Raw genomic sequence first — 26183 nt, forward strand, 5'->3', positions numbered from 1 at the left:
GGAGCTGATGGAGGGGGTGGGTGATGTTGTCCAGGATGCTCCTCAGTTTCTGGAGCATCCTTCTCTCCACAACCGTCTCCAAGGAGTCCAGTGTCACCCCCACCAGCTTTGCGGATGAGTCTGTTAGTGTCCGCCACCGTTAATCTGCTGCCCCAGCAAACCACAGCCAACTGAATTGCACTGGACACCACTGACTCATAAAACATCCTCAGCATTGTCCCACTGACGTTGAAGGACCTGACCCTCCTCAAAAAGTAGAGACAACTCTGACCCTTTTTGTAAATGGCCTCAGTGTTCCGAGCCCAGTCCAGTTTATTGTCTATGAGGACCCCAAGATATTTATGGTCCTTGACCGTATCCACATTGACCCCCAGTGGGAAACGGGGGTCACAGGAGACTTGGTCCTCAGTAGGTCCACCACTAGTTCTTTGGACTTAGCCACATTGAGCTGCAGATGGTTCAGCTCACACCAAGCAACAAAGTCCTCCTCTACATCCCTGTACTCCGTCTCCTCACCTCTGCTGATACATCCAACTATGGCAGAGTCATCAGAGAACTTCTGAAGGTGGCAAGTCTCCGACCGATAGTCGAAGTCCGTGGTGTAATTGGTGAAGAGGAATGGAGAGAGAACTGTGGTGCCCCGGTATTACTAACTACGGTGTCCGACACACAGTCCTGGAGGCGCACATACTGTGGTCTGCACGTCAGGTTGTCCATAATCCAGGACACAGGGGGGCATCGGCCTGCATCTCTCTGTCAGTTTCACTCCCAGCAGAGCTGGCCTGATGGTATCAAAGGCACTGGAGAAATCAAAGGACATGATTCTCACCGAACTGGCAGGTTGGTCCAGGTGAGTGCAGACAACGAGACAGATTCTGGTGAGTGAAGATCTGCGCTGGGAACAGAAAGATCGGCTTCCCTTTACTTTTAGTCGATGTCCATCCTTTGATCACCATCATCCGGATCATTCAGAGACTATCTATGTCGTTCCAAATACCAGAAGTGCTGCAAAGTGGATTATTCATGTCTCATGTTTCTTTGGATGGGAGGCACCAAACATCATTTAATCTACAGTCAAACTTAATCTAATCTGAAACCTATCGTTCTGAGTATCATCGAACAGAAACGTTCAGCTTGGAATCATCCCAGGATCTTCTTCAGAAACATCTATTCCAAAACAAATCGTCGTTGCCTCCTTGCAATAACGAATCTCCTCCACAAGATGGAAGCACCAACATTTGGACCGATCTCGCCCTCAGGAGCTCTGGTCTGATCTCCTTCCCCACGTGGATTAGTTCAAGCACTTTTTCTTGCTCACGACTGAGGGAATGGTGCCGCGAGAGACAGTCAAACTTATGCGGCTCCCAAAGAGCTGAGCCAAAAGGCTGAACACGTTTCTTTTCTGCGAGGCGTCGGGACTCACAGTTGCCAGGGTGGGACCTGGTGGAGGTTTCACAGTTGGAAGTCTGTGCCTCTTTACGTTTGGCTGAGCGAAATAAATAGGAAGGAACAGCGTCCACCAGCAGAGACGAGCCCATGTCAACATGGCTGACAGAGAGTCGGAGCGGAGACACGATAAGACAAATGTAGAGCGTTCACCCCCCCCACACACAACAAACAAGTGCTGGTGTAGCTTTGATCCGTCTGCGGTCCGACATGAATTAACTCTTTAATTGACTCTCCTGGGCACTGATGAACTGAATAAACAACAATGGCAGCACAAATCGAGCGCTGTGACCCAATTATTGTGGGAGCAACAGCCGCCGCATTGTGCTGATGTGAGAAAGCATGTTAGCGTGTGAGCATGACACAAGAGAGAGGGAGCGGGAGAGTCCAATGACCCCAATAATCCTCTTTCTCCCAGAAAACACATCTCATTCCTGGGTGGAGCTTGGCAGTCGTCATAGCAACCCTCCGTTATGAGTTATGAGGGATGGGAGAGGGGCAGAGCAAACACTCTTGTCTCACTGTGGGGATGCGGCCGTGTCCAGCCGGGCAGCAGAGACGGGGTCGGTGTCCAGACCACACACTCATTTCATTACTGCGTCCGCTTCCGCTTGGTCCGGCTGACCGTGTGAGGGTCTCCGCCAGTCATCCGCTGTCCTTATCACGCAGTCGTGGACTCGCCGACACGACTCTGGACCTCGAGTGGGGAGTAGTGGAAACAGATTATTAAGGAAGGTTTCAGTTCGGAACCGATCCCGCTCGTAAGTCGGATGTTACTTGTACAACGAAACCTAGCATCATTTCCAAACCAAGAGCGCCATCTATATTGGCCTCCAAAACCAGAACTATATACATACATATATATATATATATATATATAAAACTCTTATTAAAACTTCTAAAGCCATGTGTCCGCATTATTTTAACACCACAAAGATGTGCAGAAATGTCAAACATGCCCTATTTTTTTAACTATTTGTGCTTGCAGAATTCTTGCAGTTGTACAAACAAACAGATTATTGAGAAATGTTTCAGTTGAATTGATATCCAGAGCCTTTTGCGTAACTGGTAGTGCCCAAAACTCTACAAAAGACACGGGTGCTGACAAACTGGGCAACAGGCCGGACCGAGTTCCCGCTGCATCCCAGTGTTGGGCCTCATACAAGTCTGGATTTATGATGCAAACGTGGATGTCAACCACCGAAGTGTTGAGATTTGCGAGTGAGTTGCCCTCAAACCAATAACTCAGGATCCGGGAAACTCCCCAGGAGACAGAGCAGCTGCACTGGACGGGAGTGATCAGGATTAACGCCTCCACCTGGCGATCAGTCACATTTTTACAGCCCGTGTCTGGAGTTGACCATGTAGAAATGGTCCTGCACTGTATTTATAGAACCAGTTGTTTCAATCGAGCTCTAGACTGAGCATCTCTCAGATGACAAAACTCATGAAAGCAGCGTAAATGTTCAGGTTTTTCCTCCAGCTAGTGATGCTAACAGCCAGCTAACCTCTACAGCCACACTGTTTTACCTGAATATTTGTTTTTATTAATGACATAAATCTCCCCTCTTCTAACATTGAATGTGCTTTTTCAGCCACTAAGTTTGGGGAATGAACGAAGAGAATTTGAGTCTGGTTTCCTGCGTCCACAGGTCGACTTACCATCACCTGTTCATCAAAAGTATGGGAGGAATCAGGCTCCCAAAGCCTGTAGAATTTGCTACACTAGATGGCGCCTGTAATCCTTGGCTTCCTGCAGGTATTTATAAACCAAGAGCGCCACCTACTGAGCGCCTCATCACTCTTTACTGATGATAGGTAGGTAAGGTTTCATGAAACAGTGTCCTAATTTTCAGAGGCCACAAGATGGTGCTGTTTACAAGTAACACGACCACGGCCAGCAGATGCTTTTTTTTAATTCAACACAATTCAACCACAGCACGTAGCAGCTCGGCATTGTGTGCAACAGTTAGGGCATCACAGTATTCCAGCATCTCACTCTCTCACAGCCATCTACCACTACAGTCGTACCTATAACCCTCGCGTCTGCTATTTTGAATGGCATTCGACTTACATCCAATCCGACTTACGACCCGTTGGTCGGAACCGATCCCGCTCGTAAGTTGGATGTTACTTGTACAATGAAGCCTACCATCGTTTCTAAACCAAGAGCGCCATCTATATTGGCCTCTAAAAACAAGAACACTGTCACATCAACTCTGAAATAGTAATATTAACTTTACTTAACTTTAATATTAACCTTACTTGCAACGGACTTACTTTCTGCATTCAGTTGTAGTGCGGTCAAAAGAATCAGCAGTTCATAGCTGCTGAATTATGTCAGTCAATATTCGTCATATTATAAAATCGTCATCATGAACAAAAAAAAACTCATATTAAAACCTCTGTATCCATGTGTCCGCATTATTTTAACACCACAATGATGTGCAGAAATGTCCAAAATGCCCTCTTTTTTTTATCTATTTGTGAAGAGTTACGTATTGAGAGTCAAATAAACGAAGGAACCTTTCCCCCTCCCAGAAAATGGACTCCCCAAATAACCCTCTTCTCATACACATTTGAGTCATAGTTATTTTGGGATTGCTCATAATGAATTACAGTTCTTTTGTTTATGTATTTGCTGTCACCAAGGGGTGGCTGTGGACACCCTCTAAAAGATGCAAGTCTTGAGTGCATCTGTCTCAACGGCTCGCTGATGCAATGCTGGCATTCATTCTTATGTTTTCCTCTGCTTATTCTCTGAAGGAGCTAATTTGGTAGCTCATGCTAGTCAGACATTTGGAGGCAGACTAACACAGAAAACTCTTCTTTTTCCAGATGAGTCTGGACTCTTGAATGTGTTTTCCACCTCTGCTCCGACCAGCAAGCCTGCGCTCTCCTCGACTGCCGCATATTTCTCCTCAAATTCACGTAGGTCTGTTTCACTCTCCCAAATTGATGACTCAGCAGTCGAGACTCCCACCAGCCCTGACCTCAGATAAGTAGCTCCAGGTTTTGTTTCGACAACACAATACACGGCGGTAATCATTTGAGCAGTCCAAGTCTTCTGTCAAAGAGACGCCACTCTTCGCAGCTCTGATGAAGTAGTTCAGACTGTGCTGCTTGTTTTGCTGATGCCACTGGAGCTTATTTTTATCATCTGTAAATATGCAAATCGTCAGAGAAACAGCCAGATTCACTCTCTCCCCCAAACTCGCTTGTCTGAGGGAAAGCGAATATTCAAATCATGTCTGTGTGCGTAACAACTCTGGATTCTGAAGCCGAGTCCTTTGTTTTGTGTTTGTCCTCGTGTGCCAATGAGATTCTAATGCCGCGGCAAATTGGAGGAGCTAACAATCCGACAGATATTGTTCCTTCCGATTCAATGGAAAGTTGATACTTTGGCAGGGCCCTAGTGCCTGGCAAGCCTCAGCAGGCTTTTCATTTCCAACACTGGTGACCCCAAACTGCACATCCTGCAGCTGAAAGTGCTGTCCTACCGGCAAGGAATCGGGGACCCCCGACGCTACCTGGTTGTCGGATGTCCTCTCCAGATCAGCAGGTACCTGCGATGATTCAAGAAGGTGGTCGCACTCCTCTGGTCAGGGTGTCTGTGGAGTCAGGTCCAAGGCCTGGCCCTTGTTGGTTTCACCCTGATTCCCCCACCTGGTGTCCGATCCACCTGGTGGCTCAAGGCCGGCCCTTTTGGCATCTGCAGACGTTGCCTCCTTCATCGATATCCCCTGCCACTGGGGTCTCCAGGCAGGTAGACCACATTACAGGCCAATGGTTTGTTGGATAGAGTCGACCAGCCAACCACAACAGTCCTCCATGCTTCTCTTTCTGACACCCATTGGGCAGACTGTTTGCCTTGGTGGCTCAACTCTGAAGGGATACGTCACCTGCTGAACTGGCTAGTGGGTCATGACATCCGTCGCTATCGTCCACGGCTGTTGGTGCCAACGAACTTAGGGTAGGACTGCTCATATTTTCCCCATCTGGATGCTCAAACTCCAAAGGTCCCTTTTGAATCTCATGAATGAACGATGAATGCATGCGATAAAGGACGATAAAGAGACTGGGAAGGCTTGGAAGAGAGGAGCATGACATGAAGATTGAATGATGCAATGCATGGTGGGTTGGTGGATGTAGGATTGGAAGCGGGGGAGACATGATCAAGGCTATGAGGCTTTGAAAAATGATCCTGAAGGAAAAATGATAAAAGGATGAGATTGTGGAATGAAGGGCAACAAAGGAAACATTGAATGATGAAGGTATAAAGGCAGGAAGGACAGAAGGAACAATACTAAGAGATGTTAAAAGACAGTTTGGTTGTAAAATGACTGTTTTATCGCAACAGTTTTTTGTGATTTTGAGGTTGAAGGCGTATGGATGAGGCTGAGTCACCTATTCTGAGGCCCTTATTCTCACAGGTGATGGGCTGGTGAGGCTTCACGAAACAGCGCCACCTAGTGAGCACTGAAATAGTCGTGTGTGTGTGCGACTGAATCGCGAGTACTTTGAAGGCAAATATCTGCAATTTATCGTCAAGTTACTGTGGTTGAAAGTCTTGATGTGCAGGAAAGAGAAGATACTTGACGAATGGAAGTCAAGCCAAGAAACTGGGAATTCAACCCACATCCCTTTTCAAAACAGCGACCTGGAAGGTTTGGCCTTTAATCCCTCCGATGACACCAGATGAAGAAAGGGAGCGCTGTCAAACAGAAACCTGGGTGGGAACCAGACAACGTGTTTATTCAACAGTTAAACAAAAGACTGTCGCCACTATGACAAGAGGACACTCTCACAGCAGATGACGCGCCTCTTACCGTGTCACAAACATATGGTCCATAATGTGTGAGAGATTTGACGCCGGAGAATTTCCATGTTTCATCCATCACTTCACTGCACACTGGAAGGACAAACAGATAACCAGCAGTGAAGGTGACATGCTGCTGCTTGGAGAAACATCCAATAACAATGGATCCTGAAACACAGGACAGTTTGAGTGTCGGGGAGGAAAGTTTAAATTTTGCTTATGTTTCATTCACTTTCACATGTATTTGAGTGAGAGTCCCCGCGTCCGATTCTCTCATTGGTATTTAATGAAAAGAAAAAAGTTTCAGTTCTGCCAATCCACATCTCAGGCTGGAACACGTGCGGTAATTTTCCAGAGCCCTGTGAGGACACACACACTCTGTAAAAATGAGGCGTTGCGCACCGCTTCTTCCTCACTCTTTTTTTTTTTGTGAACGAGCAGAAACATGAATGATTCCTGCGAATCTGTAATGAATGGAAGTGAAGGCAAATGAATGGAGCGCGGAGGACACGCTCCCTCTGGAACTGTTGCTTTTACTCTCCTCGGCCACTGAGCGACAGTAGATCTCCCTGTGAATAAAAAGCTCTTCCTCCCCGGAATGTTTGATCACACGCTGGGAAGGTTTGAAGTTGCGGCTGCATGTCGCCGATGAGAAGTGGATGGAACCGGAGACTCCGCGGCGCGCACCGAGAGGAGACCGCGCTGGAGCCGCCTCTGCCGGGGAGAAGCCACAGCGGTTCGGCGACAGCCGGAGGAAGAGACAGCAGACCGGAGCGAGGATGAAGATGACGGCGGCGCGACGCTCCGACGTTCCATCACCGGCGGCTGTGCTGGCATCCATGCGTTAGGACGCATGGCGCAGCGGTGAATTCACGCTCGGCTGGGGAACTTGCGCGCCTGTGTACAATGAACATAAATGGTTCTCAGGTGAACAGCACCTCGCCGGACCCCACGAACACCGTCCTGAACCGCCCGCCCTGGGTCACCACAACTTTAGGGTGCTTCCTCATCGTCACCATCGTGGTGGACATCCTCGGAAACCTGCTGGTCATCATCTCCGTCTACCGGAACAAGAAGCTCCGGAACGCAGGTGAGTCGGGTTTGGATTCAAAACTTTGCGTGACAAGTCTGAAGTCAGTGTCCGAGATGGTTTATTATCATGAACCAAGAGCGTTGGCATTGTCTCTAGACGCGAGGAAGAGTCCGGTTTTATAAAAGAGCGAGCAAAAAGACCTCAATAATGCAACGGCAGGTTACAACCAGCGCCGCTCAGCCGAGCGCCAGGCGATGAATGGATGAATAAATGAATGAGTCCGGCCGTGAGTGCTTCCATCTGTCAGGAGCTGCTGCCATCTATTCATGCTTTTCCATTTATCATCTCGATTGTCAATACCAAACATTTCACAGAGATTTATACTGTCCACTTGAGCGGTCGGTGGCAGTAATAACTTGTGTCAGTCATAGTTTTTATGACTAAAACAGTTCATAATGCTGCGTTGCCTCTGTATTCTCTCAGATTGTGTTGGAGGAGACGAGCAAACCTCCATTCACCAATTCATACGACTGGAAAATATCACTGTAATCTTGCCATTTTGAAAATTGTATCAGAGATACTTCAAAAATATGAGGCGTACTGTAAAGTTTTACGCATTTTTTTAAATGTACTCGTGTGAATATTTTGATATTTATGTGTATTGTCGAACAATACATATGAATTCATGGTGAAAATAATAGTAATTTTACTTCTTATTGCTATAATTGGTGACATTGCTGGAAATTTTAGTGTGAAATAGGAGGTAGAAAAAGAACAAATGTTATTATTTATACATGCGCATGGTAGTAATAATAATCAATGTGTTGCATAAGTGATCAAAAATAAAATCTATGATATTATTTCTTTATACATTTATTTTAGTCCTGCTATTATTAATAATCATAGTAGAGTTTTTTGTATTATTTGCACATTTTAATACTTGACATGAATTCAAAATGATCAAACTTGAGTCTGTGCTCACAAGCGTCAACATAAGGTTGTAATTTTGTCTGAGCTGAGACTGAGAGTAAAACATATTGTTATCGTGATGGACTGCGTACATTTAATTCATTTCATTTTGAAGCGTTTGATTCTTGCTCTGAAACAACTGCTGTTTTCCTCATGGTCATCCACACGCCCACTTGGCGTAGCCTACTTTCCGAGGCGCTATAATTCCACTGACCTACTCAAAGTCAGTGGGCAGCTAAGTCGGATCAGAGCATAGCGAAACGCTATAGCAATTATTGGCAGCGTCTGAAGCCAAATGGGGGGAAAGCCCTTGGTGCCTCCCTGCGTTTAATAGACTAATGCCCCCCGAGCCTCCCCCCACCCCCCAAAGCACACCAGCTTGAAGATCTGGAATCTCATAATTATAATGGTTTTGGAACCAGTCGGTGATGGAGCATGTGTTTAGGAGGCGCCAGAGAGCCCCGCTGGAAAGTCGCAGTAGAAAAACCCCAGAGTCTCTCGTCGTGCTCTGGTCGGCACTCGCAGAGTGACAGGTACACATTTCACCGCTGTCATCATGGGCAGACTCTCGTACGGTGGCCTGCTAAATACACTCCTGACATTGTCATTTCAGTCACTTGTCTGTCTGCGGAGGAACATGTTTTAGATCGGAGCGAGGAGAGAGCTCCGTCCCTCGGAGGAGCGCTTGAAGACTGTGACCCTCTGGCGTTCCTACAAGCTCTCGCTCGTCGCTGCGGTTTCAATGTTTTATCACCTGAGCAAAATATCTGTCTTACGTTCCACTCAAAACAGCTAGTTAGACGCATCCATACTTGACCCGAAAATGGTTGAAACTCTTTCCTGGACTTTTTAAAAGCATAATCGTGGCCCGACTACAGGAAAACAAAGTCCTTGGTTTGTGTTTGAGTTACAATAAATTCCAGACTATAGAATGCACACAAATATTAGCCACACCCACTACATTTAAGAAGGAAAGTAGATCATGTTCATACATAAGCCGCAGCGGTCTATAAGCCGCGGGTGCAGTGGTGCACCCGGCTTAAAAATGCATGAGGATCACTCCTAAACTAGCTTTGAAAACGGGTCCAGCATGGACACTGACTCATCAAACAAACTCGCCAATGTTCTGAACTGGAATCATGCCGCCAATACAGTGGTACCTCGGTTCTGGACCACAATCCGTTCCAGACAGACGTTCGTGATACAATTTGTTCGAAATGTGAATGGATTTTTCCCATTAGAATGAATGGAAAAAAAATAATGCGTTCAAGCCTTAAAAGAGTCTTTTGTAGGAGTGAATGTAGAGTGTGTGCTGCAGGTGAGCTGTTCCTCTATGTGTGTGGCCGCTGCATGTGGGAGGGGTTGCCGAGTGGGTGACGTCTCTCCAGAAGTGAAGAGGTGCCCGGTGCGTGTCCAGCTCTGAATGTGCGCTTCTGTGCAGTTTGGCTGTGACAAAGTCATAAACCAAGTCACGCTCTGTCCCAGACTCGCCTCATCCCTGTCCCAGCTCCAGCCCACAACAGGACATCAAACCCTGGAGTGTGGCTCCAGCACCTCCCCTGTGACACTCTACCACGGTCCAGTGTGGAGACAGGAAAGGTTTTACACCTCAATATGAAGAAGAAACAGTCAGTAAATGTAGCTAACGGGACACGTCTGCATACAGAGGCTGCGTTATACACAATAACAAAGCGCCTCGTGGGTCAACTGATCAGTCTGCACATGTTATGTTTTTTCCGGCTTTTTTTGGGGGCGTTCGAGTTCTGGATTTTAATTCAAAATCTGAAGCGAAAAAATCTTGAAATTTTTGTTCGAAGTCCGGGACATTCGAAAACCGAGGTACCACTGTATCATTAAACATGTCACATATTTGATTTAAAAATTAGCGCTCAAAATGTGGTAGGTCAATAAGGTCAATATTTCATTGGTTTGATGTGACTAGGCTCAATATTTTGGCAGCATGAAGCCTGTTGGCTTGTAAAAAATTCTATATTTGGTGATGTATCAGCCACTGGGTTGAGACCGTGAGAAAACAGTAGCGAGGTATAGTCCGTAATTTCCGACAGCAGCTGTTTTCCCTCTCTGTGGCTCAGAAGTTGCTGCTAGCTAGCGTAGCAAATTAAGAAGGTTTCCGACAAAAACAAAAAGTGCTGACACAGCTCTTTGAACCGTGGCATCTGACGTGAGATGAGCAAAGATACATTTATGAAACGGCGCCTTTGAAGTATGGATGTGTGCATTATCGCTCATGAATTGTAATGCGACAGTCGCAAGGTTTTAATCAACCATACTCCGCCATCGATTAAACGCTGACCAGGGTTGTAACCGTTTGTTTCTCCAGCTCATTTAACAATTCAATTTTCTTCATTGCTGCGTCGCAAAGCGCCCTGATGGAAGGTCCGACGTCTGCGGGTGGAAGGAAGTGATGAAAACACCCTGGGCCTAATTGTGTTTCGCGCAACAGAGAGTGAATACTAAGGAGCTCTCCGAGGTCCAGCGGCTCATGCCGCGGAAACGCATTTGCGAGTTTTCCATTCAAACCTTAGACAAGTGCATGGCTAAATGGCCGCGAGTGCAATTTCCTGTCCAGATGGCCTTTGGGAAAATCCATGCAGATTGCCAGACGCATTGATTGACACTCAAGGCGTCGCCCTTTTTTGGAGCGACACCCGACCAGTGGTGTGAATGGACCATAGGAATTTATGAGGGCTGGAATGTAAATCAGACTAATCTGCTTTACATCTGTCGGAGGGGCTTAGCGCCATGTTTCTGTCAAGAATCAATCACATTTCCGTCCACTGAAAGGAACGACGGCTGAAAAAAAGGCGCGCTCGCATTTGCTTCTCATGGAGTGAATGTTGTCCTGGACTGTGCCGCAGTCCGGCGACGCGACAATAAATTAAACAGCGAATGATGAAACGTTTCCTGCAGAGGACCTGGCAGGAGCTGGAGCCACGCTTCATAGGCGTCGGCCGCCGCGCAGCTAAACGCTCCGCAGGAAGCGGCTCGAGAGCCAATAACACGTTATGAGTGGCGCACAGCGGAGATAGACAATAGTTGACCCCCTGACGGAGTGTAACCTGATGTGCTGGTAAAGTGCTGTAGATAATACATGCTTTTTCCATGGAGACTTTCTCCCATTCTAAGCTTTCCCGCCGCACTATATGGCAGTCAATGGCAGTCGTTCGCCTGAAAAAAGTCGACACTTCACTTTAACAGCAAACATCTTTGCCACCTCTTTCTTTAGCCGACATGAAGCAATAAGCATCTCATTTTTACTCACAGCCGCAAAACGAAACTCAGCGAACACGGTCTGCGACGCTACTATCACAACAAAGTTCCATTCCGTTACTTGGGCTGTGTATTGGCAAGCATCTTGCGATATGATCCGAATCTCGATACAAGGGTGGTGACATGACACATTGCAATATATATATTAAAACTAGAGCCATCATTTTCAGGGGGATCATAATCAGGTAATGCATTATAGGCCTGAATTATGGGTTTGTTATGGCGTCAGTCCAGTTAGAATTCGCTCCCTGAAACAACAAAACAAGTCCTGCGTACAAAATAATATATTAGTAGAGCAAAATATCTGCCTTAAGTTCCAGTCAAAACTGCTAGTTTGACGCATCCCTACTTGACCCAAAAATGGTTGAAACTCTTTCCTGGACTTTTTAAAAGGATAACTCAGACAAGTCCTTTCAAAGTCCTTGGTTTGTGTTACCTGAAATTCCAGACTATAGCGTGAAAATTAAGAAGGAAAACCGATCTTGTTTGTGCGTAAACCACTGCGGTCTATAAGCCGTGGGTGCTAATATAGTGCTCAAAATGTGGTTGGTCAAGAAGGTCAATAAAACGGCCGTGATTTCATCGGTCTGATGTGACTAGGCTCAATATTTTGGCAGCATAAATCTTGTTTGTCTGCAGAAATCTGTATATTTTTTGTTGCATAAGCCACTGGGTTCACACGGTGAGAAAACAGTAGCGGTGTATGCCGTAATTTCCGACACCAGCAGTTTTCCCTCTCTGTACTGGCTAGCTAGCGTAGCAAAATTAAAATCTAACTAACTAACAGATTTTCACCCAGCAAGACAGATGTCAATAGTGGAGGTTCCACACTGATCCGTCGAGTCAATGCCATAGTTGGAATCTTGTAAACACCGACTATGTAAGTTTGACAAAATTTCTTCTCTGGAATTTGAAATAATGGAGAACCACGAACGTTGGTTTCAGGAGTTGCCGATCAAAAACCATTCTGCTAGATCACGTGTCAATGTGAGGCCTGTGGTGCAAAGTGCGCTACAAAGTGGGTTACCATTGAAGCTTGTTGATGTCTTGACCTACCAAGATCAGTGCTAAACACTATGGTGGGTCATGACGCTCATTCTTCAGTCGTGCTTTCTCACACCGTGGAGCACGCGGCTTCCTCTCCAGGCAGGGTGTGGCGATGGGTCGCCGTACATTCAGCTCAAACAAATACTCGCTGTTTTCCCATCGTCCTACAGCCTGAGAGCTGCTCTCGCCGCGATCCGCTTCCACGTGGATCGGCACAGAGTCAACAATAGATTCCAGCCAGGTGAAAAATCAGCACGTCGTTCATAATGAAACTTTTCATCCCCCCGGCAGTTTATTAAAAGAAAATAAGCCCCTTTATTTCCTTGACCTTTCCTTCTGTGATTTGTTTGGGCTTTATCTGCCCCGGCAGAGAGCGCGGGGAAGTTAGAATAATACCTCACCTGCCGTCCGAGTCATATTCCGAGGTGGCAGATAATCAAAAGTCTCACTGATACGTCGGCTCTGCTGCTGCAAACATCCATATTGAAGCTGTCTGTTTGCCCGTCTTTTCCGACGCTGCTGTGTGACCTGGCTCGGCGCCAGAGGGGTGTCATTTGAGACTGTTCAGGATTATTGCGCGGCTTTCTGTTATTATTTCTCCCGGAGTAATGAATATTTTCCCGCAGAATTAGGTGGTGTGTTTTTTTGTTTTATGTTTCTAAATATCCATCGGCATCGTCGAAAGACTCTTGACGGAAATTGGATCAGCGCCGCGCGACCCAATAAAGAGGTGCCTGCGTAATGGAAGCAAACATCGTTCTGAACTTGATATACGGCTTTTATTCTTCCGCTTCATGAGGGAGGTCTTGTTTATTGTTGATGGCAAATGCAACCCGAGGGGACCTTAACTGAAAAAGTAAGCGACAAAGAAAGAAGAAAAAAAAAAGAAAAGGTGCTGGAATTTAAATAAAGTTGTTGCAGTCGTCGCAAAAATCGTCCTTGGTGTTGAGAAGGTTCGACAGACATGTCGGATTATTGGTGCAGAAGTGGCAAAGCACTCACTTGCGAAGCCGTCCTGGATTGTTTAGCAGCAGCGTGTCAGGTTCCAAGGAGCAGTATCAGAACGCCGCGGCGGTATCATGTGTTCTCTCCCTCACGACGAGGCCGCCTCTTCATGAACCTGTGCGTGCCCTCCATTAGCTCGCGCCGCTCCAGTTCCACTGAGCGGGAGGTGAGTGTGTAAACCAAGTGTGGCTGTCAAAGTGAAATGTTCTCGCTGCATTCCGTCCAGCCAAACTCGTGCATGTAACCCAGATAAGACGCGAGTCTCACTATGCGTGTATCACTGCGCACAAGTTGTAGATCCTGAGGCGACCCCTCCCTCGTGATTTTCTTTTGGATTAACAGTGTTTTCTGAAAGATGCTCAACTCATCTGCTGCCAGCTGTTACTGTGGGTTTCGTCTTCATGTTGCCTTAAAATGTCTTACGCATGGAGGGACGTCTGAGTTTCAACACCTGGAATATTTTCTCAACCTGTCTGTGAGGAGACACCCACGAAAGGTTCACTGGTCAAACACTCAGTAGTCACTGTCACTACAGCAAGACTGAATGTTACTGTGTAGTAAACGCTGAGAGGTTCACCATATGTACTCAGTATATACCGTAATTTCCAGACTATAGAGCGCACCCACTAAATTTGAGAAGTAAAATAGATACCTATCTATAAGCTATAAGATATCTATAAGCCGCAGGTTCACTGGTGCCGTCTGCACGGTTGAAATGTCACTGGTGCACCGGCTTAAAAACGCTTTTCAAAACTAGATGTGAAAACAGGGTCCAGCATTGAGAGTGAGGAAACCAAGCCGCGTAATACGTTGCGTCTTGATGCTCTCACAATAGACAAGGTGCGGCTCTCCAGCCGGGATCAAGTCAGTGGCCAGTACCCGACTCGCCTGTGTTCAAGTCGGACTTTTGAGCCGAACACACTTCGCCTGGAGACAGTGTCTCACATCTTTTATTCACATTTAAGCATTCAAAATGCGCTGTTTTCGCCCGCATGCCCAAAGTTCCGACACCACAGTCTCGATTCCAGACCTCCAGAAGATCGACTCTGTTGACGGAGCTGTGGACACGCGGTGTAAGGATCAATAAAAAGCCTCTGATTTCATCTCATTTCAACCTGAAAAATCCATATATCGGCCGCTGTGTTGTATAAGGCGCAGGGCTCAGACCGCGTGAAAAAAGTAGCGTCTTATAGTCAGGAAATGAGGCAGCTAGTCTGTTGTTCTTACATTAAAATGATAAGTGTCACATTTGCGTCTAGTTTCATGAGTAGATTGTTTGGGCAGTGAAGAGAAGTTCCTCACCACCTCCGCTCTCCATCTACTATCGGTTGTCGTAACACCAGCTGGCACTTTCGATTAATCCGAGGAAGGTGTAAAGGTGTCAAGTGAGCTGTCATGCGTGAGCTGGAGTGGAGACGGCAGCTCGCTCCACGTTCACACAAACAGAACTCTTGCTCCTTCACTGGCAAATCATTGAAGAGGTGTGCGAATCTTTTCATGATAACAGGGAGAGGGATTCATTTCAGTGTGTATTATTTAAAGTTATCAGACCTTCAGTGGCGGGGAAAGGACGAAGGAGCCGTGCTGAGGGCCGCGGGCTAAAACAAACCTGGATGAAGTGGTGAGACAGTAACACCTGATGCAGAGGCCAATGATATCAGGGTCTTGGTTTCTGCCAGTTGCATCACCACCATAGCGTTTCATCAGACTCTATACATCGACAGAAGGTCGAGGAATGCGACTATTGTGATTGGAATGATAATTTTGTTTAACGATGTAACTGTATCAATGGGATGGATGGGACATGAAGCCATGTTGCCTCTTGTGTTTTCTGCGTGTTTCGATGTTCTTTATTGCGTGTTCAAACACAAGATTTCTAGCGTTGAGGACCAGCTTCTTGATCGGTGTTGGGACCAATGTTCCCTCTAATTTGTCATGTGTCTGAGCAAACGCACAAACTGTCAGAGCGGTCACCTGTACTGTGGTGGCAGCTGTAATAGTTTATATGCATATAAAAACATTGAGGAATGAAACAAGTGTGAAATTTAAAAATAAAAAGATAGAAATAAAAGTCTTTCAATTGTCTTTGAAGTGTATAGATTCTTTATATATTTGTTCAACAGAATCATATATATATATATATATATATATATATATATATATATATATATATATATATATATATATATATATCAAGAATCGAAGAATAAACAAAGTCTAGTCATTGAAGTCTCATTGAAGTCACATGACACCATTGAGGGTGCTGGATATCAAAGAACTCCTCACCTGACTCGTGTGTAGTTTCTCTCCTTTGCGCTACTCCGCAGCCCCAATTGGCTCAGTGCAGAATCAGCTCTTAAACATCAGCGTGCTCCAATAGTTCACTTCAAATAGCAGCTCTTCTAGTAGCTGTTCGTGCCATTGTGTATGTAGCGCTGTCACTCGGAGGACGGTGATCATAGGCACCGCAGTACCGGAGGATCTGTGGAAACTGTCGGCTAGGAAGGATACATACGGTCGAACAGCGCAGTGTGCGCTTCGTTTTATTGTTCTAATATCACAAGGATTTATGTCTTGACGGCAAGAAACTCTATAGTCCGGAAATTGCGGTAATTCGGGATTTATTTTTGTAGCGCTGCGTAGACGATTTTGTGCGCAATTGTGCACGCGCGCAGCTTAGAGGGAACATTGGTTCGGATGGAGTAATGTTAGTGGGGTGCACAGTACAACCTTACAGGTGACCCAAGTGTGTGTTTTTCTAATGAATTATTTGCTGGGCAGTGCATCATATTCTATTGCTATGGACTCTATTTTGAAATGATTCACACAATGTGCATGTGAAAAATCTGAAAAACAAAGATTGTAATTCTGAAGGTGTGGAGGCTTTTCTTTTGCCGTCATGGAAACCCTGCGATGAAATCTCAGCACCTATCTCCAGTTATTCCCTTTGTTCAGCACTGGTGTCCAGTGCAGAAAACCATTGACTCCGTTGAAAGAGGAAAAGTCCACTTGACAAAGATGTGTGTGAAAATACTGCATTCTTATCCCGATGCCCACCCTGTTCACAAGTGAAGTCAAATAGCGTTCACAGTTCAGGTTACCTGTTGTGTAACACCGAAACATACGTTCCGTCATGACGACTGCTGCCCTCACCCTCCTCCGCCGTGCGTCTTGATTTGGCTGGGCTCCGCAGCTAGGTGTTGAATATTGTTGTCACTCGCGAATTTCAAGATCACACGTCTCCCTCCAGACTTAAAGCAGACAACCGGCCAACAATTTACGGGAGCACCGCGCTGCAAGGTGCGAACATTGCTAATGATGATATTTCCATCTGGCGTGCTTCCAGAGTTGGCGGTGCCGACGCATGAGCACAGCAGTGCTGTCGTCGCTGAGGGAACACTGTCAGCGGGGTAAAGACAGAGGTGTAAGGGGAGCGAGCGCAGGTGTGCGTGTTAAATGTCACACCAGACGACGACGCACGTCACACCATGGTGATCTGTGGTGGTGCAACCACTTTGTTCTACAGCGACCTTTTCTGTCTCCGCCAAAAGACTGACACGCCTTCGTGTACATGAATCTCTGATGACATGAGGCCTGGGTCCCTTGAGAGACTGGGAACCCAAACATGAAACATGAAACCGGTGTTTTCAGTTGAAACCTTTTGTAACCAGGTCCCAGAGTGGATGGTTCTGATCCTTGATATCCCGAATCCCCAACGTCGACCTGTGTGGATGGAGATTTCTCCAGGAACGGTTCAGTTTTGTGTGAAAAAGTATTTGATACCGTGATGTATGCAACGCTTTGACTTGTAATATAGTATTTATATTTCATTATTTCTTTTATATTTTTGCCAAGCTGGAAGTAAAATATGACTTTCAGGCGTCCATTGTAGTAGACGGCAGTGAAGAGCTCCTCTTTGCTGTGGAGGCGGTGACGGTGTACAAGTACCTATAGCAAATATGGCAGACAACATAACTGATAAATGACTTAAATCTGACTGTTGTCATGATATGATTCTGTGGTATCAAAGTACCGCATTGTGGGGTCTTGCCAATACTCACCCTGAGTGGTGAAGAAACGTCACGTACATGTATGAAGCTATTTCCAGTTGACCTGCTGTGTATGAAATCCAAAGTTATTATTCGACTCTGATGTGATGACAATGTTCATTCAAGGTCAATAGTCCAATATAATAATACAATAGACTGTCCTTTTGTCTCCGGAGTTCTGACTTTCTGCATGGCTGCCTGGTAGATATCAGCTCTGAGAAGTGCCTAACAAGTCGGTTTTTGCCGTCTCCAATACGAAGCCGCATATCTGCTCGCACACTCCACTTGATCTGAAGATCTTCCCCAATTTGTCATGCTGTGTCAGCGAGAGGTTTGCAGAATGAAACGGCCACTTTTTTTTGTTTTTTTCAGGAGCCGCTCAGACAGAAGGCACAGGAGGATCATGGCAAATGTTTCGTGGTCGAGTTGCTGTGTGTGTTCTTTGTTGGTTTATGGGCTTTCACTTGCTAAAGTTGGCAGGTTGGTGTCAGACTCTTGCACCGCCACTGGTTGGTCCAAGCGCCGTTGTTTTCCAAGAACTCACAGCAGACTGGAAAATAAAAATGTAGATTCCCTGATGTCGTTCTCGGAGGTGCTTCGCTGCGACTTCCACCCAGGAAGTGAAAACGGATCCGGATCACCATCCAGACCCCGGAATCTTCTGCTTAGAGAAAAGGGCAATTTTAGAGTACAATTCACCTTGTGTGAGAGGAGAAAACCCTTGCGCAGACTGGGAGAACGTGCCATCTCCACGCAGAATTGTGGTCCAACCCACAACCATCTTCCTGCGAGGCGAGAGTGCTAACCACAAGGCTGCCATGTGAACAGCATATAAGCCAGTCAGTAAAATGTGTTCCATAAAACCTTGTTTTAGAGTTTTGCTGGAGGCTTGTCAGCGCTTGTATTCACTGCTAAAAAAGAAAGAAAACAAACGTTAACTACATGAAAGCACCTTCAATATTCTGCCCAAGTTTTTATCCTGCTGCTGTTGTCCCTTGCTGGCGGGATTAGCATCAGCACGGCGTAGCGCTTAGCCGCGTCCAGGAGGCAAGATAAGACTCTGGGGCAAATGGACAAACAGGTCATGACTCGGCAATTAGTTAACAGTTAAACAAGTCCGAATAAATCAACGCGGCGTGTGAGATAACAATCCGTTGTTTGTCCTGGGGAGGCGTTTAAGTCCCAGCTATGGATTAGCTAATGGCCTCGCGAGCAGCCAGGACACGGAATGGTGTTGTTGCCCGCGTGCAAAACGTCTGCTGAGCGCCTGATAACTTAGAACGTCTCCTGTGTGTCGGAGTTTTATACCTTTATTAATTACACCTGCGCTGGCTAATCTTTCCCAATCGCGATAAAGATCTCATGATTTAGACGGATGTTTGTCGGCGTTGTGCACAGGCTGTTATCTTTGTTTGCCGTTTTGGCACTTGAACACTGAAGAGCTGATAAGGCTGAAATTGGTATCTAATGTGTGAGTTCTGGCTGTTGTTTCCTGGGGAAGTCAGGACCTCTTTACTTTGGCTGCTGCCTCTGTGACCAGATGGAAAATGGAGAATGTACAAACAAAAACAAATCATGCGTTTTAATGTGTTCATGTCAAGTGGAGCTGCTGATACTGGAGGTGAGGTGACGAAATTTCATAATTGTTCCAAGTATGAAGTGAAAATGAGGCTTAATAAAGTTTCATCTCCAGTCAAAGGAATAAAAACTATTTTCATTTCATGACTATAGTACTTTTGTTTATCACAATTATTTGTTAATAAAAAAAAATTTTCTCTATTTTGTTTTCGGCTAGATCAATAAGATTTAATAAGATGACATTTTTGGAGGGCGTCTTATCACATGAGGAGTCAGAGGGAAAACAACACGAATCATAGAATACATAGAACATGACTGCAGATGAGTGATATTTATTTAATTCTCATGATTAAAAGCTAGTGTTTTTCCTGTCTTCCCCCCTGTTCTCAGTCGGTTCACTTCGTAGCATTATTGCTTCATGCAACAAATTTTGTCAAAGAAATTTCTGCCGAAAATGTGACTTGTAGTCCGGTGCGACTTGTATATGGTCTCTCCTACATCATGACTGAGTCGACTTATACTCCGAAGCCACTTAAAGTCCGAAAAATACAAGAGTCAATATACACTTCCAGGCAATGTCTAAACAAAGTTACTGCTGCTGCCATCCTTTGGTCTAGTCTCTAGTGATGAGGCTTCATGAAGCTTCATGATCAGAGTCACTCTGCTCTTTAATCATCGGCGTTGAACACTGATTTGAATGAAACTGCACATTTAAACCCACATCAGCACCTGCTGAGCTCAGAACATGTGGTCAATGCTTCATGAAGCTTCACCATGACTTGCGTGGGCTGATGAGTGTGAGAGGCACAGCTGAATCGCAGGCAGCAGCAGCAGCAGGGTTGATCTCTCTTCCCTCCGATCAGAGGTGGCATGATGAATTTCTAATATTCGCTGGATTATCTGGGCACACAAAGGCCGCCTGCCATGATCCTGCCGCTCCGCTTCTGTATGATCTGAATTTGGATGTATTTTTCCAGCTGCTCCTGAGAGATACAGTATGTTCTTTTATTCTCTTCTTCTTTGTATCCATATCTGCGAGTTTTGCTCCGAGCCCCGCGCTGCTCCGAGGCCATATACCATCAACCATGCACGGCTGCGTTTCCCTCCATTTCCACTTATATTTCGCCTCCCGGGCTTCATGTTTCGTGACACCTTGTCTGTTTGAATTACGCGGATTCCACTCCCCCACGCTTCTTTGAGGAGTGTGTGTCTGCCGACTGTACACCTGTAAAATCTGCCAATAGCAATTTGCATCAATGTCAGCCGAGCGCCAGGATAATCCAAACGGACTCATTATGACATTTATTTATATCCAGAAATGCTGCTGCGGTTCAACGCGTTTAGGTCATTGTGGTGGAGCCTTTGCCTTTTTTCACCGTTGTCTGTGAGAAACGCTTATTTTCGATAATAAGCACGTGTCATCAGGAGAATGAGCTCACTGGATGAATGTTTAAAGGCCTTTATTAGTTGTTGAAAATGTGTTGATAAAGCGAGCGAGTCTTTCAACATTTGCCTCAGGGCTCACTCCAGGGCCGCACTTACACCACATTGGTTCTTTCTCCATGTGTTCCTCTTCTTCTCTTGCGCCAAAACTTGATACCATCACCAAAAGTTAAGTTGCTCAGATGGCTCAACCTGTGACTGAGAGGTGGCTGGTTCAATCCCTGCTCCTGTGTTTGAGCCATTACCCTTTTACCATAAAAAGACACAAAAAAACGTCAGCTCATTCTGCCATTTACTAGCTCTACCTGGAGTGGATGGGCTCTTTGCCGTATGGAACAAAGTTTAAGTGTCTCGGGGTCTTGTTCTTGAGTGAGGGAAAAGGGGAGCGTGAGATTGATAGACAGGTTGGTGAAGTGGCAGCAGTGATGCGGTCGCTGTATCAGACCGTCGTGGTGAAGAGGGAGCTGAGTCACAAGACGAAGCTCTGGATTTACCGATCGATCTACGTTCTCACCCTCAACTATGGTCACGAGCTTTGGGTCATGACCGAAAGGATGAGATCGCGGATACAAGCGGCTGAGATGAGTTTCCTCCGCAGGGTGGCTGGGCGCACCCTTAGAGATAGGGTGAGGAGTTCGGTCATCCGGGAGGAGCTCGGGGTGGAGCCGCTGCTCCTCCACATCCAGAGGAACCAGCTGAGGTGGCTCGGGCAGCTGATCCGGATGCCCCCTGGACGCCTCCCTGGGGAGGTGTTCCGGGCATGTCCTACCGGGAGGAGACCCTGGGGAAGACCCAGGACTCGCTGGAGAGATGATGTCTCCGGTCTGGCCTGGGAACCCCTCGGGATCCCCCGGGAGGAGCTGGAGGAGGTTTGTGCGGATCGGGAAGTTTGGGCTTCCTGCTTCGAATGCTGCCTCCGCGACCCGACCCCCGCTAAGCAGCAGAAGAAGGTGAAGGTGAAGGGAGTGAGGATGTGTTGGTTAAGGATGTATGAGACACTCTACTGATCTCCTCATCGACCCCCTCTCCTCTAGACATTCCGCAAAAAAAGTCCTGGGTAGAACCTTGTTATACATTTCTGAGCATGGTTTGTTCAGAACAGTCGCCTCAAGTGCTTGTTAGCCACGGAAGCTTTTGCCAGGGGAAATTACGTCGAGCCCCGTTTGTCTGTGTGATGTGTTCCAGAAGATCCGAAAAAGCCACTGTGTAGAGAGACCATCCCACTCTAGGGGTGTGGGAGGTGGAGGGGGCGCGACACCGGCCCAGGACTCATTCCTCATTTCTGAACTAGACTCATAAAACAGGCAGCGTCTTTGTGTGTGCTTGTGCTGGGTTGTGACGGTGGCATCACGGTGGTTCTGCTGGACTCCACAAACCTAAACTCCCTCACACTCTGGGATTGTCTGCTTGTAAAGTAGGTCAAGACACCTGTAACGACACTGTAAGTATCGTGCTCTGAATGAAGTCAGCTCACGTCACAGCCCAAGTGCCAAACACACAACAAAATTTTCGGTGAATCAGGACCACAGACGTGGACCTCGTACTGTTGCAATGCATGCTGGGAGCTGTTTCATGTGAACATGTGAAGATCTCCAAGAATTGTTTGTCTCTCTGACCTGTAGACATAACCAACACTTGCCTTTCAACTCAGGAACGGGTTGTAACAACACAGCCCCGTGTTAGTATCCAGAAATCGTTTTGTTTTATGAATGATTCCAGGTGAAAGTGAAGTGAAGTAAATCCAAACTTCAGCGTAAGAAAACAGCCTGGCTGAACTCTGGTGCCCCCTTTTGTGGCCATAGCGATGGTGATTTTGTGGCCAGTGATCCAGGCAGCCAGCCTCCCCTCTCCCTCCTCCGTGTTCAGGCCTGTTTACCCTCAACACGGTGCGCAAATACGCAGGAATCATTGCATCCCACTCTCCAGATCCGCGCTCCCTTGCTTCTTTCATGCTTGTTCTATTTTTAATCACGTACAATATTCTACAGCAAAAACTTTGTTCTGCTTGATGGGAGCGGGGAATGACGCACATGGGGAGCTCAGGGCAGTGAGATCAAGTAAAACCTAATGCTCATCCAAGGGGAATTATGCATAACACATGCGTTGGGTGGAGTGCCGGCCGTAGAGTGGGAACTGTGCGATTACAAGTCGCGGTCGTTGGAGAGCGAGTGACTCAGCGGTCAGAGCGGCGCTGCCTGCCGATAAGAACGGTGCCAGTTTGAATCCCAGTTTAGAGGACGTGAAAACTGGAGCTGACAACAGACGTCCTGCGTGTTCAAGGTGCCCTTGAGTCCAGCTCTCAGTCCTCCCACAATAGGTTGGATTCAGCCGCTTCCAGCTGTGAAAGCGTCAGATTGTGTGACTGTTAACGCAGAGCAGTCAGGGGAGGAAGACGAAGAGAGAGAGAAAAAACATTTCTCAGTCCGTCTACCCCAGATGGACATGTTTTATTAAAAGGCAGAGTTTTGTTTTGCTCAGCTTTTGTCAACGCAAATCACAAGTTTCAACAACGGCGGAGTCTGAATGTGGAAAAGTGGGCCTTACATTCCATAAACGTGCGACTCTGCAACAACGCTGACCCGCGCTGCTGAGGGGTCACTCCTGGTGGCACAGGTGGAACTGTGACCTTTGCCTTTCACCTCCAATTACTTCTTTCCTGATGCCTGTTACGGAGCCTCACATTCTCTCTGAGAGCAGGTCAAACTCTGCTTCCGCTTCAAATCTTTTTATATCGTGCACCTTGCACAGTGGGATATATATATATATATATATATATATATATATATATATATATATATATATATATATATATATATATATATATATATATATAAATTTCCTCTTGTTATCCAATGTTACTGTTGCACGCGATGCTGGGCTGCTACGTGCCGGCCGTGGTTGTAAGTACTGGTGGACGTAAGTCGAGCAGGTCGTAAGGCGGATGTTGCTTGTTGTTCTTTTCTCCGAAAATTAAGAGCTCATTACATTTCTGCTGTAGTTAATCGTCATTGCCTCATTTTTCTTCTTGGTTTCAAAAGTCTATTTTGCTCTTTACAGTGGAGATGGGTCCTGGATCTTGAGGAGCTGCTCCTTTCAGGGTTCAGAATTATTGACACTCCGATTCCAAAATCAGATGAGCGTTCTGTGATGTGTTTAGCTGCGTAAGTTCGCACTAAAGCCGTCTTTTTCAACGGATCGCAAAACACATATATCGCGCTTATCTTCCTATAAACAAAAAATTCTTAGTTTTTTCATTTCTTCCTCACAAGAAGATGAAAAACCTGGAGGTGACTGTTACGTCTGTGCTGCGCCCAGTAATCTCCAAGCCATACACAACACATGTCAAGGTTCTGTCCCAACACCGACAGAGTGTCCAAGCCACAAATATCGCTGTGATGCAACAAAGCAGGGACATGGCAACAACTGCCTGAAACATGGACGGTGATGGTGGAGACTCGGACCTCCTTGTACACAGTGAACTTCTCAGTTCACCAAGTCCACTTTGGACGATTTCCGAATTTCCGAAATACTCCACAGAGTATTTCTGACCAGTGAAGATCGCACTCAAGTTTAGGAAAATTTTCCTAAATGTGAAAGTGTATTTCCATCTTATTGGGTGAGTTTGACCACTGCTTGTCCACTGACTTCCTGGTTTACTTCACCTATTTTTGAATATGAACAGTCTCAAATTAGATTTCAGACTTTGTGTTTTAGAAAGGTATTTCTTGTTTCGTAGTCAAGTCTTTTTGGGACAACTGTGTCAAACAAGTTTATGTGTCAGTCTCAGACTTTCTAATTTCAGGGATTAACAGTGCTGCTTCTCAATTCCTAGTTGACCGTACTAATAACATAATAATATTCATCATTACCACAATGGTAACAATATTTCCTGTTGCTATCATGAGTGAAGAGTGTGGCAGCACGTTGTTGCGAGGACATCGCACCACCAAGCGTCTGCAGTGTCATGAGACATGTACGAGACACGTGTGGTGAACAGCTGCCTGACAGGGAATCAGCCTCTGACTGGATGCCTTCGCTACTACCCAGGTCACATGACCGACCACCAAAAAAAAAAAACATGAAAGGAAGCCCAAAACAATCCCAAAATACCACTGATGTTTGGGAGGCTAAATTTGGAAAGTGTTGGATAATCGAGTCTATTTTCGGAAGCGAGGCGCGTGTGTTTCAGGACGGCTGCGCTTCACACTCCTGGCTGAGGATTATGTGAATTATTATTTTGTTGTTGTTGTTGTGTTTCATGAATGTATCCTCAATCCTCTGCTGAACCCAGGTTACATAACAACCCAGAGATACGACTGCGTCCTTTCATATGAAAACTGGAAAGTTTCCGGGCCTCAGCTGCTGGAAGAGACATTGATATCATAGTTGGAACAGGAAAACAGTTGCAGGTGAGGCACATGTTTAGAAAGTAGGCAGCATGTGAGACCTTGTGGTGTGTCACTGTTTTTCCTGAACTGTTTCTGAAGTGAGACGATAGTCTGGAGGGGCAAAACAACGTGAGTGTGAAATGAGAGAGGGGCAGGAAGTGAGTGAAGATGCAGGGGGGACGTGGTGTTTGGGGTGGATCATTCAAGTGATGGACTGTGAGGAGAGTGCAGGCAGGGTGGAACAGATGGAAGTGACTCACGTGGCTCATCTTTAGTGTTGAGATGGACATTTATACGACTCATATTTTGAACTCTAGTGGCACAATAAAAAAGTTAAGAGGACAGATTTTTCAACACATTTCAACTTTTGTCTGGACTCATCTTGAGAGTCTCACCCCCTGCCAAACAGCCCAGGTGTGTTGACCATCACACTCTTTGGAAGGATCTCATCTTACTGTGCGCTGCCAAGAAAGCTCTGCTGTTTACTACTATTTGCTTCTTTGGTCCTTGCTTTGGCAAGTTCCGGAACATTACTGCCACCTACTGATATTTCTTAAATAAAAAAATAAGAAAAAAAAAAACTTATTCTCTCTTGATTTGATTTTGCTTTATTCTGTTTTGTTTATGTCATGTTTAAATGTGACAATAACTTTGATTTATTTTGTTTAAATTTATTTTTTATATTTTAAATGTAGGGCATTTTCACCATATCATCATCTTCTTCTGTGTCATTATTTTCTAATTCTAATATGTATTTCTAATTTCTAATATATATATATATATATATATATATATATATATATATATATATAGAGAGAGAGAGAGAGAGAGAGATTTTTTTTACACTCCATGTTCAGACTTAAGTAAAATGAAGCCAACAAAACTATGCAAGTGCTTCTGGCGATACATAACTTCACCAGGAAACTATCAACAACAGATGACAACATCTCTTCCACTTGAAGTGACGACAGACAAACCAGGAAACAGCCGTGTCTCTACTGTTACCTACATCCCGTGACTTCATTTGACTTTTCCACTGAGACGTGTGTAGACCAGATGTTAGACTAAAGCGTAGCGTAGTTGACCTTTGTGCATGACTTAAGAGCTGCAGAATC

The 26183-nt window shown here is 45.9% G+C and overlaps 1 protein-coding gene across 2 annotated transcripts in view; it reads left to right on the forward strand.

The window, feature by feature from the left end:
- Positions 1–5031: 5031 nt before the first annotated feature.
- mtnr1aa (melatonin receptor 1A a) overlaps positions 5032–26183 on the forward strand; it is a 45877-nt gene continuing 24725 nt past the window's right edge. The window contains exons 1-2 of one of the 2 annotated variants that reach the window (XM_053855127.1): positions 5032–5791; positions 5844–7355. In XM_053855127.1, the coding sequence (XP_053711102.1) occupies positions 7172–7355 (184 nt within the window). In that variant the 5' untranslated portion in view covers positions 5032–5791; positions 5844–7171. Of the gene's footprint in view, positions 7356–26183 lie in introns of both variants that reach the window. The other variant, XM_053855126.1, reaches the window with a different exon arrangement.

The sequence above is a fragment of the Synchiropus splendidus genome, chromosome 2, assembly GCF_027744825.2.
Source record: "Synchiropus splendidus isolate RoL2022-P1 chromosome 2, RoL_Sspl_1.0, whole genome shotgun sequence".
Classification (NCBI taxonomy): Eukaryota; Metazoa; Chordata; class Actinopteri; order Syngnathiformes; family Callionymidae; genus Synchiropus; species Synchiropus splendidus.